The sequence below is a fragment of the Triticum aestivum genome, chromosome 4B (genome assembly GCF_018294505.1).
Source record: "Triticum aestivum cultivar Chinese Spring chromosome 4B, IWGSC CS RefSeq v2.1, whole genome shotgun sequence".
Classification (NCBI taxonomy): Eukaryota; Viridiplantae; Streptophyta; class Magnoliopsida; order Poales; family Poaceae; genus Triticum; species Triticum aestivum.
In genome coordinates this window covers 567,711,531-567,725,890 of record NC_057804.1, presented here as the reverse complement: position 1 = coordinate 567,725,890, position 14,360 = coordinate 567,711,531, and the positions used below count along the sequence as shown (strand labels likewise).

The window sequence follows — 14,360 nt, the reverse complement described above, 5'->3', positions numbered from 1 at the left end:
GGTGCAGCCTCATCGTCTGAGTCGTCGTCCGAGTCGGCGAAGTTCTTTCTCGTCGAACGCTGCTTCCCCTTCTTCTTGCTACTGCTTATGGATCCGCCTCGCTTTTCCAGGGCGATCCACTGCGCCTTTGTGAGCATCACAAGCTCGTCGTTCTTCCCGTCCCCAAGACTGTACCGCATACGCTCATCGTGAGCCTTGTACCGTCCGACAAGATCGTCGATGGAGAGAGTCGCGAGATCGACGCACTGCTCGATCGCCGTGACAATTTGCAGGTACCGGGGAGGGGCTGCGCGCAAGAACCGCCGGACAACCGAGGTCTCCGTGAGGTTTTCACCAAGCGCACGGATCCGATTGACGAGAGTAGCCACCCGTGAAGCGAACGCATCCACGGACTCATTGTCGCCCATGACCAAAGTCTCATAGTTCCTTAGGAGAGTTTGGAGATTGGCTTGCTTGACGCGGGTGTGTCCCTCGAACATGAGCTTGAGCGTATCCCACACCTCCTTCGCCGTTGCTTTGGCGATTAGGTGCTGGAGGACATCCATCGGCATCACCGAGTAAATCGCTGACGCCGCCTGCCGATCCTTCCGGTGCTCGGCTCCCTCCTTCTTGAACGCGTCGCCTCCGGGATCCACCGCGTCCCATAGCTCGTTGGCGCGGAGACCACACTCCATGAGGGCCTTCCAGACCCCGAAGTTCTCGCGATCAAACCGTGGATACGACGAACTCGCCGGAGCAGCAATTACTTTAGCTGCACCGGAGTACTCCACCAGCTGCTTGGTCTTGTCCTTCTCGTCGTCCGACATGATCTCCCGTTACTAGAAGATCAACCTTGCTCTGATACCAATTGTTGGCCCAGTCCACGCCGCCGAGTACTTTCCGGCGACAGCAACAACCGACGACGAACGACGATGACGAAAGAAGCTCGCTGACGAACTCGACGAGTTGACTTTACGTCGAGATGCACCGTAGTAAGCAACGTAGCAAGCTAGCTCAAACAGCTGCACTGGCCGATTGATTCAACTAGCTCGTCTACTACGTACGCAACTAGCTAGTCGATTTCGTGGATCGATCTACTAGTACTTAACACACGTACGCACACGAAGCTGATGTATTGCCACAGGGGCGTATCGCTCCTGGTTCTTTGTATTGCTTCACAAATCACGGTACTAAGAGTACAGGGGTACATGAGTATTTATATTAGCTAGTTAACCTACCAACTAATCTTATCCTACTCGATGAAGGTTAGGAAAATCAATACGGATACGTACGTGCACGCACTGCCGGACACGGACACGTCTTGTCGTGTTTAATTCCAACAATATAGCAGTACAAAGGATGGGTTCCTACATCTCTACAGATCACCCAAAAAAGGGGAAAAGAAAGAGCGGACCTACATACAAACATCTACTCCCTCCGTTCCAAATTACTTGTCACAAATATGGATGTATCTAGATGTATTTTAGTTCTAGATACATCCATTTCTAAGACGAGTAATTTGGAACGGAGGGAGTATCTAGTTATGCAGAAAAACTGAAAGAAAAAAAAATGTACATATGCATTGACACTTAGGAATCACATACTCCCTCCGTTCACAAATATAAGATGCTTTGGTTATTTCAATATGGACTACATACATTTTGAAATGAGTGAACAGACACTAAAACATGTCTATATACATCCGATTCAGAATTAAGTTAGAATATTTATATTTGTGAACGGAGGGAGCACAACATCGGGAGCTCTCAGATTTAAGTTATTCAACAATCTAAGCTACAAAGCAAAAACACTGTAATCTAGTAAATGGTTTGTTCAGTGTTTGCTAGTCTGTACCTCCAATGTAGAAGCTCATGTAGGGCATGGCCTTTTGAACGTGTTCCTCTACATTTACCTTGTCACATCGTCCTGAGCTGAGCTCAATTGTGTACAACCCAGATTGTGTACTCACGAAGATGACACTGACACCTTCCGCAAAACCAACCGCTGACACGGTGGAATTGTCCAGGAGGATAGAACGAGGGAGCAACGGTTCAAGCTCAATGAACCTGCGTCGCGCCCATCCTGCAGCTCCGTTGGGACCAGCCTCCATTGACCATAGATAGAGTCTAGGCTTCATCACAGACGCAAACAGCAGCATGCCGTCCTCCACCCCCATGAGGTCGACGTAACGCTGGCTCTCGTCCTGGTCCTCATATGGCACACTGATCACTGATAGTTCTTGCTCACCAATGTCGTACTCCAAGACACAGCTACTCTCCACACAGGGGACATAGACCTTATTTCCCACAACCGCACTGTGCGCCTTGTCATAGATTAAATCCGGTTCATCAACATCAACAGAGATCACGTCGCTCCACTCACGAGTCTTTGAAGAGTAGACGGTAGCCAAGGCCATTGACCCTTCTGCATCGTCGGAGCCCACCAAGGCGACGAGGAAAGGACCGCCGTGGCAGTCGAGGTGGTCACATAGGTCCTTGTCACAGAGCACTGCCGCATTACAGCGTATGCCCTCGGACACATCCTCGGGGCCGTCGTCCTCCCACCGCATGATGCCGTGGCACTTGGGGTCAACGTGAATCTCCCAGTCCTCGTGGGTGACGAGGTCGGAGAAAACGAAGTATTCACCCATGATGACGAGGTCGTAGGCGCAGGAAGATCTCGCGCATGGCGTTGTCTACCGGCGACGGCGTCCGGCGGCGGCGGCGTCGCGGCGGAGGCAGGCTCGGCGCCATGAGGATTGGGGATTTTGTCGAGGGATTTGGGGGGCGCATTTGGCAGTGGGAGCTCGATTGGGGCGCCGCCGCGTCTAGGTCTCTTTTTTGTTTTTCGAGCTGCCGCGTCTAGGTCTTTTTGAGAGGGGCCCTTTTGAGAGAGAGTTGTTTTTTGAGAGAGAGTGAGAGAGAGTACGATGGGCTCGTGTGGCTATGGGAATGGGCTGACTCCTCTCCTCTCGGTCCAATTCGCAAAAATGCAATAGCCGAGGTCTTCTCAAGAAGAGAAAAGAAAAGAAATGCAATAGCCGAGGCAAAACTATAACAAATAATCCACATAATCCTAAGAGCAACTCAAACGCAGGACCCAACGCAAAGACATGCGGCGGACCCATTTGCTGCCTCTGCGACTGGTCCCGCCGGCGAAGCAAGCGCCCGTGCAGCTCGAGCAGGAAGCAGCGGGGCTAGAGTGGTCGGGCATGGCCGGGCGCGGCCAGAAGCTTGAGAGCGGGCGCGGCCAGGAGCACCCATGAACGCGGTCAGTCGCTCCAGAGCAGGCGCGGCCGAAGAGCGCGACGGCGGGGAGGCGGAGGGAGGTGAGGAGGAGGGTGGCGTCTCCGGCGAGAGAGAGGTTGGCCAAGATTTGGACGGATGTGATGTCCGTTTGGGTCGCCCCATTGGGCCAAGATTTGTGTCCGGATGACCCAAATGGACAAAATGGGTCACCCGGTTGGAGTTGCTCTAAAGAAACTACTTAAAAAAAGCAGAATGAATTAGAAATGGTAAATCCTATCTAAGCGGAAAATGGTAAAAAAAAACAAGGATTATCCCCGAGCCTTAAGAAACTCTTGTTCCACTAGGAAAGAAAAACTAAATTCTCAGTGTGGGGAGCGCGACGGAAAGCAATGTACAAGGACATCTATCAAAGCCCATTTGTTGTCCATAGCTTTGTGCAACATTACCTAGGTGAGCTGCAAGCAATCCAACTCAGAGTGACTCAGGTGCCTGTTTCATCCCCGAATAGGTCAACACAGTGGATCGCGCCTCCTGTTGGGCTAGCAAAATTAAATGTTGACGTCGCTATTGCAAGAGGAGATTCATATGGAGCTGCCGGTGCCATTTGCAGAGATCAAGCCGATATGTTCCTTGGTGCGTTAGAAGTGGTTTTCCCAAATATTTCTAAGTCGGCGACTCTCGAATCACTTGCTATCAGGGAGGTGTTGGCCTTAGCAGATGATTTGTACGAGAGGAGCATTCAAGTGGCATTGGATTGCAAAGTGGTAGTGGACGATATACGACAGAAGAACCCAGCACTTTACGAGGCGATCATACATGAAATCATACATCGGAAAACTCTTTTTACTTTTTGTACTTTATTCATGAATTTAGGAGTTCGAATGTCGAGGCTCACAAACTCGTGAAGCACGCATTATCCCTAGGGGCTGGCCGCATGTTTGGTTAGGTCAGCCCAATGGTCGTCATTTCGTCCTTGTAAACATTGTGACGGTTGAATAAAAAACTTCAGAGTTTGCCTAAAAAAATCCATGTGACTTTTTTTTTTGTTCCTAAAAAAATGTGTGATTTTTTTTCTTTTCCTTTTTCGAAAAAGGGGAAACCCGACAAGTCTATGAATGTGAGTACCAGAACAAAGTTAGTGTGGCTCATCACACTTACAGATAATTGTTACTTGATATTTCTCTGTTAACTCCTAGAAAAGTTATTTATCAGCTGCTAGAGAAAATAGCGAAACCGACCCAAGATTTCATAACTTGGTGAGTAATATTAGCTTCTTTTTGAGATGCTCTCATAAAAGTTGAAATTCATCTAAATAGTGGAACAGCGTGTGGCTACCATCTCAGAAAATTTAAATCTTCTATAAATACTCAAAAGGGAAAATAGGAAGGCGCATTTGGATACGGATGGTAGCTTGTCCATATTTTATTTTATCAAAGATGGCTCATTATTCGTACAAACATTAAGAGTTTACAAGATTATGGACACAAATAAGGATACAACGGCGATACAACGAATGAGCAGCGTTCACTCAGATCTAGCCAACATATGAGCCACCTCATTAGCACTATGGTTACATGAACAAAAGAAATAGAAGAAAAACTACTAGCCAGCGATTTGACGTCTGCAACAATTGAGCCTGCTGCCTCTAACAGCAGCATTCAACTTTGTGATCAGAGTAAGACAATGAGACTGAAAGGCCAAGGTTCCATATTTAGGATATGAATTTAATCTATTATGAGCATCAGATTTTGTCTTGCTTGGTTTTCAAGCTGTGGATTAAATTTATACTCCCTCCATTCCTAAATATTTGTCTTTCTAGAGATTTTAACAAACGACTACATACCGAGTAAAATGAGTGAATCTACACTCCAAAATATGTCTATATACATCCGTATGTGATAGTTCATTTGAAATCTCTAAAAAGACAAATACTCCCTCCGTAAACTAATATAAGAGCGTTTTGATCACTAAAGTAGTGATCTAAACGCTCTTATATCAGTTTTCAGAGGGAGTATTTAGGAACGGAGGGAGGAGTACTTTGTGGCATTATATACACATGTTTTCTCTCTGTCATCACGGTATTTGTAGGCTTTGCATTACAAATACAAAGAACACAAAGACCGAACTCCAAACCGGTAGCAAAACACATATTGTGCCTTGTGTACCTCAAACACTCCGATTGTTTGTCATGGTACAAAAGAATATGGTGATAGGTTAAATACAAAGAGTATGGTGATGATTAAACCATTCTTCAACGGGAACTCAGTTTTTCCTTTTTCGCTTGACACGCTGCCACCCTCTATACTTCAACTCTAATGCCGTGGCTGGCGACAAACATCACCCCAATTGTACGACGTCAAAATGTCATCGAAAGAAGTTGTGCAGTAGCTGCACCAGTACTCAAGTTTAATGGCTAATTTTATAGAACAACTAGTCATTCTGGCATCTCGGTCTTGATAAAATTTATGAAACCACCCGCGCAAACGACATGGGCTTGTCTTCGAGCACATTGCACAACACAGAAATATAGAATGCCCTTCCAGAGATCGACGCACCACATAGATATCTTCGTCTTCTGAAAATTTAGGTCCATACATAAGTCTACACTCATAAGTTACTGTCATAACCGATCATGTTCTTCATGCACTAGTACTCTAGTAGCGCTTCCTGACATTCATTAGGTGAAGCATAGGATCCTGCTGGGGTTACAGGGCACAACACAATGCACGCAACTCGGACCAACAAACTCAAGTTTTGGCACAAGCACACATATGCCAAAAGTGCATCCATTCTAACCAAACTGTCCAACACAACCAGAAACAGAAGACACCGAAGTTCACTTCAAATTCTTCCCAGGCAGCAAAAGTAAACAGACTGATCATTATCTTGACGCCGTTTGATTACATCGCTGTAGCACCAACAATTGCGTGGGAAGCTTAGTCAGAGGTCGGCAACCGCCCCCATTCTGCATCGTAAGAAGACGAGGCTTAATAAGATGATCTGATGGGTAGAAGAGGAGCATAGTTTGCCCCTCAAAACAAATTCAGTTGTAGCTGTCCAAATCAATCAAGCAATAACAGGAGGTATCCACATCACAACCATTCAATCTGGAACTACTGCAATATTGGAGACACATAGCAACAGAACTTTCCCTTGCTAAGTGTTTGAGACTAGGTTATCCTACCCAAAAGACCACAAGGAGGTCTGGGTGTCCGAGACCACAGCAAAGCTCTGGTTACTTAACTGCACTCTCTGTTCCTAAAAATAAGACGTTTTGGCAGTTTAAATTAGTAAACTGCCAAAACGTCTTATATCTAGGAACAGAGGGTGTACTTTACAGATTGCTATTGGCAATGCTAGGAGCCTAGGACCTAATCAGCAAAGCTCCAACTAGATTAACCTATCCATTAGGCCTGATCAGAGCAACATATCTACTAGAGCAGCTAGTGAAACATACAGTACCAACTATAAAATCACCATGGAGCAGATATGTTGATCAGCACAAGGCTGATGATTCCACACAAGACACACTACTGGGAAATGTGCATAAAAATGTCTATCTAGCTAGTGGGAACCATACATACAAATGTCTATCTAGATACGCAGAAAAGTGAAAAGAAAAACTCAACATACTCATCACATGAGTCAATGGTGTGTTTCGTCTTCATGACTTCATGTGCATATTTACAAAACAGTACAAGGGTAGTTTGTTGTACCTCTAGTGTAGAAGCACATGTATGGCATGATTTTTCCGAGGCTTGGCTCTCTGTCCATGTTCTTGATTCGGCCCGAACTGAGCTCAACTTTGTACAACCCAGCCTTTGTACTCAGGAATATGACACCAACACCTTCTGCAAAACCAACGACCGACACGTCCAAGAAGGCATAAGCAGAGAGCTTTGGCGCGAGCTCAACGATCCTGCATCACGCCAAAGCCGTCGTTCTATACGGACCTCCATTGACCATATGTGGAGCCTAGGCTTCAGCACCGTCGCGAACAGGAGCAGGCCGCCCTGATTTTTTGTTAAAAGAGACCATCCGTCAAACAAAATTGTCAAAAAAGACCCCCTCTAAGACGAAGTGACAAAAAAGACCCTCTTGACCGTGACGGCAGGCCCGGCAAGCAACACGTGGCAGCTGCCGCCACGGCGCGAGGCGGCAGGACCTGCCGCCACGGGACCAGGCGGCATGCTACGCAGAACGGGATTCTCGCGCTCGCGACGCAACGGCAGCGGCAGTGGGCCCTGCCGCCTCGCGGGCTGGCGGCAGCCCTGTTTCCTCGCGTTGCGCTGCCTTTCCTCGTTTCATACACGCTGATTACTCCAATATCCGCAGTCCGTTCGTTTAATTATTTTGATGTATGTCCGTTGTTAGAGAGTAGACAAGCACTGAGACAACCAGAGATTCGAGCTCGTGACCGAGCGTCTGCGCATGGTGCAGAGAAGGGTATAAAAAGAAACTGAGTACTGGAGTGTCGGCACAACGGACAAACATCAAAAGAATTAAACGATAGACTGTGTGGAATACTGGAGTAATCAGCGCGTATGAAACAGCGAAAGGCAGCGCAGTGCGAGGGAACAGGGCTGCCGCCAGCCGACGAGGTGGCCGGGCCCAGCCGGCACAGTCCTGCCGCCAGGCCCCACAGTCGCTGTCGTTCCGTCGCGAGCATGAGAATCACCGTTCTGCCCAGCATGCCGCCTGGCCCGGTGGTGGCAGGGCCGGCCGCCTCACGCCGTGGCGGCAGGTGCCACGTGTCGCCTGCCGGGCCTGCCGCCACAGCTGAGGGGGTCTTTTTTGTCACTTCGTCTTGAAGGGGTTTTTTTTTGACAATTTCATTCTACAGGTGATCTCTTTTGACAAAAATTCGTAGTGGAGTGGAGAAGCGCCGCCGAACCGCCATGGTGTGGAATGTGGAGGGATTTCATAAAAAAAAAATCAAAATCATGGTGTGCGGTTACAAGTAGGGATTTTTCTTGGATCTTGGGTCTTGATGGGCTGGCGTGAGTTGTCACACACATGAGAAATGGGCTGGGCCGTTAGGCTACTACCTCTTGCTCTCGAAAAGAAGCAAATATTGTTGTCTAAAAACGAAAAGCAAATGTTTTATGTTTTTTTTACTTATCAAAAAATGTTTTATGTTATTTTTCTTCAGTGATAACGATGAGGCAATACAAGATGATGGGTTAATAAATTACGAACATCCCCACAAGGAAAAATTATTATGAAAGATCTTGAGCTTGCCGGATTATTATCACACATGACACATCGTTCATTGCCCTTGTTAATGGAGTGGAAATAATACAAGATATATGCATCTTCGCAGTCGCCGACAACAGGAAAAGAAAAACATATTTCTTTACTACCTCTTTCTCCTTATCTGATGATGGTGAATGTATGGCTTGCCCATGACAGGCGTCTATGAAACCACGAAAATGGCCAATACTCCGATTAATTATGCTTTTTGTTTTGTTTTGTTTTAGAGTAGATAAAGTCTTTTGATGGTCTTAATTCTTTTGACAGCTTCAAATTTCCACGCCGAAAGTATGAGAATTATACAAGCCATTAGCAATATACTACTTCCTCCGTATCAAAATATAAGAATGTTTTTGGATACCATCGTAGTGTCAAAAAAGGTCTTATATTTTCAAACAAAGGAAGTAGATTTTATTCTTTTTGTTCTACCCTAAAATTATAGTAATATCTAAGAATTTTAGCTTTGATCCTTATGCTATCCTATTCCTAGCTCGGGTCCTTTGCTCTATAATAAAAGACTTCCTTGCTGAATGTTGCTGTAATAGGGCAGATTCAAAACCCTGTAATATGTTGTCTGTGGCAGCTACTCTGGTTGTCGCTGAGCATTGTTAACAGTCTGGTGGTTGTGTGTGGTTTTGCCTTGGCTTTATAAAAAGTTGGGGCGGGGGGAAACCCCTTCCATTTCAAAAAAAAAGGATGTCGCTGGAAAGAACCATATCTTCAGCGTAGTCGTTAGCCCCCAAAATAGCAAAACCAGCAGAACAGCGGGTTTTTTTGCTGCCCCGTTCCACCTTTCAGTTACATGTCGTATAGTAAACCAAATGTGGTATGCATCAGTATCGACCTAGGCCACCTCTACTATATGTATATATATATATATATATATATATATATATATATATATATATATATATATATATATATATATATATATCCTTTGTAAGCCACTACACGGGATAAGTTGATCATTTGTAATATCCCGGCATTTGTAATCTCTCTTGACATTGTGAATTTTCGTTGGTTGGCGTCCATGGTGTTTTTCCCTTTCGCATTGAAGGGGTTTTTCATGTAAAAATCTTGTGGCCCCTATGTTTGATTCAATCTTCCTCGTTTTCTTGCCTGTCATATCTCTAACACATGCAGTGCCTTGTGTACGCACACACACTCCAATTGATAGTCATGGTACAGAAGAATTTGTTGATGAATGATTCATTTTTCCACGGTAACTCAATGAGAGACATTTTTGGTTTCTCAGTTGTCTTAATGTCATCGACGGGGAGGCTGTGCAGTCGCTTCAACACCAATAATCAACAACTAGTCTTTCTGGCATCTCGATGTTGATAAAATTTTATGAAACCACATATCACCAAACAAATATGGGCTTGCCTTCGAGCATTTGCACAATACGGAAATATAGGATGACCTTCCAGAGACCGACACAGCCCAGCTGATTACTGCATAGATATCTCTGTCTCCTTAAAATTTAGGTACTTTAAGTCTACACTCATAAGTTACTGTCACAATTGATCATGTTCTACTTCCTTACCTTAATTCCTTAGGTAAAACACATAAATACCCTGCTGGTGTTACGGACACAATGACTGCGGACTCAAGTTTTGGCACAAGCACAAACAGAACAAAAGTGCATACACCCTGACCGAACAATCCAACACATCCAGCAAACGAAGACACCGAAGTTCAGTGGTACAAATTCTTCCTGGGCAGCAAAAGCAAAGAGATCCATCCTTTTGACGCCATTTGATTATACTGATGTAGCAGTAGCACCAACAGGAAGCTTAGTCAGAGGTCGGCATTCGCCCCCAAGATGCGCCATAAGAAAACAAAGCTTCATAAGTTGATCCGATGAGCACAAGAGGAGCACACTTTGTCCCTTAATAACTTCAACTCTAGCTGTCCAAATGAACCAAGAACATCCACAGAACGGTATGATTCAAAATGTACTACTACAATGTCGGAGACACACATCAAGGAAATCCTCTCCTTCCCTTGCGTAAGTGTTTAGTGGCGCGCACACACACACACCCACACACACCAACCAAAGCTCTGATCACATAACCTGTATGCAAACTGCTCTTGGCAATGCACAACTACTGGAAACTCTACACATAAATGTCTATCTATTTACGTAGGAAAATGAAAGAAAATCTCTACATGCTCCCTCCGTAAAGAAATATAAGAGTGTTTAGATCATTTCTTTAGTGATCTAAATGCTCTTATATTTCTTGACAGAGGGAGTACTTATCAACGTAGTTAAAGCTAGTCAATGGCGTGTTTAGTGTTCATGACTAAATGTGCATATTTCGTACCTCTAGTGTAGAAGCTCGTGTAGGGCATGACCCTTTTGAAAGATGTGGCTCTATGTACCTCCTTGCTTCGGCCTGAGTTGAGCTCAATTGTGTACAACCCAGCCTCTGTATTCAGGAAGATGAGACCAACACCTTCTGCAAAACCAACCACTGACACATCCAAGAGGGCACGAGAAGGGAGCAACGGTGCAAGCTCAATGACTCTGCGCTGTGCCCATGCCGCAGCTCCGTTGGAGCCAGCCTCCATTGACCATAGGTAGAGTTTAGGCTCCAGCACGGCGGCGAACAGCAACATGCCATCCTCCATCCCCAAGAGTCCAATGGCCTGTATGTCCTTATTATCGTCTTCAAATATTGGATCAATCACCGATAGTTCTTCATCGCCCATGTTGTACTCCACAACATTTTGGGTACATTCACATTGGAAGTAGACCTTATTTCCAACAACACCAATTTGCCCAGTCATCTCGATGGCATTCGGCTCCTCAATGGAGATCATGTCGCTCCACTCATCAGTCTTTGATGAATATACGGATGCAAAGGTGATCCCCTGATCCTCGTCGGAGCCGACGAGGGCCACAAGGAAAGGGCCGCCATGGCAGTAGAGGTGGTTGCATCCATCCTTGGCACAGATCACTGCAGCATTCCAGGTTACTCCCTCAACCTCCTCCTCCTCCTCATCATCATCATCATCATCATCATGGTCTTCATCCTGATGACTCCATATGATTTCCGCGCACTCGGGGGCGGCGTCGATCCTCCACCGGTCGTAGGTGACGAGGTCACAGATGACGAAGTCCTCGTCCCTCTTAGGGGTGTGGAAGAGGACGAGGCCGTGGCGGGAGTCGAGGACGCGCCAGTGGCGGCGCTCGTGGCAGGCCGGCGGGCGGAAGGAGGCGGTGGAGACGAAGCTGGAGACCAGGTACTCCTCGTGCTGCTTGATCCTCCCTCTCCCCCACGACCTCTCATGGTGCGTGTTGTGGAGGAAGCCCAGCATGGGCGGCGCGCCGTGGAAGGCGCGGTACTCGCGGGTGAAGATGACGTCGGAGAGGATGCGGCTCCAGGTCGTGCAGACGGCGGCGGCGCGGACGAGGGTCTTGGGGTCGTCCGCCGGGACGCGCAGGAAGATCTCCCTCATGGCGTCGTCGACCAGCGCCGGCGGCGAGTGGCGGCCGCGCTGCGCCAGGGGGAGGCTCGTCGTGGGGGGCATTTGGGCCGCCGTCGCGTCGCCGGATTGGGGTTTCCGTCGAGGGATTTGCGGGGAAGTGGTGGAGCAGCGCCGCCGCGGAGTGGAGTTGCGAGTGGGAGGAGTGGGGTTTCTGCGGTTCTGCGTCCTGAATGGGCTCGTGTGAACAGGCTGGACCGCTGGGCCTATTTCGTTTTGCTCTTGGGCTGCAGGGAGGCCGAGATGCTAATGTTTTGGTAGCCACAAGGAGAGAGTACAGCTATACCACCATAAGTAAAAAAACAACACATGTGCGTAAAAATACCCCTCTCATTAGGGTTTCTTCCTCCTCTCGGCGACGGCGACGCCTAACCGTAGAGATCGGCTTCCTCCCCGGCCCTTCCCTTCTCCGCCGGCGACCGCTGGGGCCCTGGGGTCCCGGTTGGCGGTGCGGCTGCAGGGTTTCGATCGGGATCATACCGCTCGCGGATCACAAAACCTCGGGCAAGAGAATCATGGCTACTGCAGCGTCGAGTTCGGGTTCTGCAACATCCGATCTCGAAGCACTGATGGAGGAACTAGGCTTGAAGGAGGACGATCTACAGGATGTGGTGGTGGATGACAGCGAGCTGACTCCTGACGCAACTCATTGGATGGCGTTGGCTAGGGTTCATACTGACAAACCCTACAACCAATATTGGTTTTATCGGAATATGAGGGTGGCATGGGATCTAGCACAAGAGGTGAAAATCCGGCCTCTTGAGGATAATCTGTACTCTATGCAATTCTCATGCCTTGGCGACTGGGAGAGAGTAATGGATGAAGGTCCCTGGAACTTTAAAGGGAAAGTTGTGGTGATGGCGCCCTACGATGGATTCACCAAGCCCTCAACCATCGAGCTCATTAAGATGGATATTTGGGTTCAGATCCACGACCTCCCGCACGGTTTCTACTCCAAGATCAAAGCCCTGTCAGCTACTGTTGGCGAATTCTTATTCGCAGAACCCAAATCACACGATTTTGAGGGAAACTTTGCTCGCGTACGGGTGAAAATCGATATTACCAAGCCTCTGAAGAATGTTGTCTCTCTAGTGGTCAAGAGGAAGGATACAATGTAACGAGTTTGAAAGATCGTGGATGTCGCCTAGAGGGGGGGTGAATAGGCGTTTTAAAATATTTACGGTTTCGGCTTGAACAAATGCGGAATAAACCTAACGGTTAATTTGTCAAGCACAAAACCTACAACAACTAGGCTCACCTATGTGCACCAACAACTTATGCTAAGCAAGATAAACAACTATGTGATAGCAAGATATATGACAAGAACAATATGACTATCACAAAGTAAAGTGCATAAGTAAAGGGCTCGGGTAAGAGATAACCAAGGCACGCGGAGACGACGATGTATCCCGAAGTTCACACCCTTGCGGATGCTAATCTCCGTTTGGAGGGGTGTGGAGGCACAATGCTCCCCAAGAAGCCACTAGGGCCACCGTAATCTCCTCACGCCCTCGCACAATGCAAGATGCCGTGATTCCACTAAGGGACCCTTGAGGGCGGTCACCGAACCCGTACAAATGGCAACCCTTGGGGGCGGTCACCGAACCCGTACACTTTGGCAACCCTTGGGGGCGGTCATCGGAACCCGTCAAATTGCTCGGGGCGATCTCCATAACCTAATTGGAGACCCCGACGCTTGCCCAGAGCTTTACACCACAATGATTAAGCTCCGAACACCACCAACCGTCTAGGGCGCCCAAGCACCCAAGAGGAACAAGCTCAAGGGCACCAAGCACCCAAGAGTAATAAGCTTCTCAACTTGTAACTTCCACGTATCACCATGGAGAACTCAAACCGATGCACCACATGCAATGGCAAGGGCACACGGAGTGCCCAAGTCCTTCTCTCTCAAATCCCACCGAAGCAACTAATGCTAGGGAGGAAAATGAGAGGAAGAACAAGAAGGAGAACACCAAGAACTCCAAGAACTAGATCCAAGGGGTTCCCCTCACATAGAGGAGAAAGTGATTGGTGGAAATGTGGATCTAGATCTCCTCTCTCTTTTCCCTCAAAAACTAGCAAGAATCCATGGAGGGATTGAGAGTTAGCAAGCTCGAAGAAGGTCAACAATGGGGGCAAAAACGAGCTCAAGAGATAGGGAACCATTGGGGAAGAAGACCCCCTTAAATAGGTCCCCACGAATCTGCCCGTTCTGTGCAGAAAGCTGTACGACCGGTACAACCGGTGCACAAACCGGTACAACCGGCCAAAGCAGAGGAAAAACCAACCTGGGAAAAACTCTAAGCGGTACAACAGCCTGGGGAACCGGTAGTACCGGTTAAACCGGTAAAACCGGTCAACAACCGCCCAAGAACCGCTCCAAAACAG

General features: G+C 47.5%; 2 protein-coding genes across 4 annotated transcripts; both read right to left on the bottom strand.

Moving 5' to 3' along the window:
* Nucleotides 1–1,822: 1,822 nt before the first annotated feature.
* On the bottom strand, nt 1,823–2,823 carry LOC123090220 (uncharacterized). The gene has a single exon (XM_044511627.1). The coding sequence runs from the start codon at nt 2,627–2,629 to the stop codon at nt 1,823–1,825; it is 807 nt and encodes a 268-aa protein (XP_044367562.1). The 5' UTR covers nt 2,630–2,823.
* A 7,112-nt stretch (nt 2,824–9,935) lies between these two features.
* Nucleotides 9,936–12,150, bottom strand: LOC123093300 (uncharacterized). 3 transcript variants are annotated; one of them, XM_044515221.1, is made up of 2 exons: nt 10,808–12,150; nt 9,936–10,391 (listed from the first exon to the last, which is right to left on the bottom strand). In XM_044515221.1, the coding sequence occupies exons 1-2, from the start codon at nt 12,015–12,017 to the stop codon at nt 10,243–10,245; spliced, it is 1,359 nt and encodes a 452-aa protein (XP_044371156.1). In that variant the 5' UTR covers nt 12,018–12,150; the 3' UTR covers nt 9,936–10,242. The 3 variants fall into 3 exon arrangements, with proteins under 3 accessions (XP_044371156.1, XP_044371155.1, XP_044371157.1); XM_044515220.1 differs by having other exon boundaries at nt 9,936–10,275; XM_044515222.1 differs by having other exon boundaries at nt 10,079–10,247.
* Between the last annotated feature and the right edge of the window lie 2,210 nt (nt 12,151–14,360).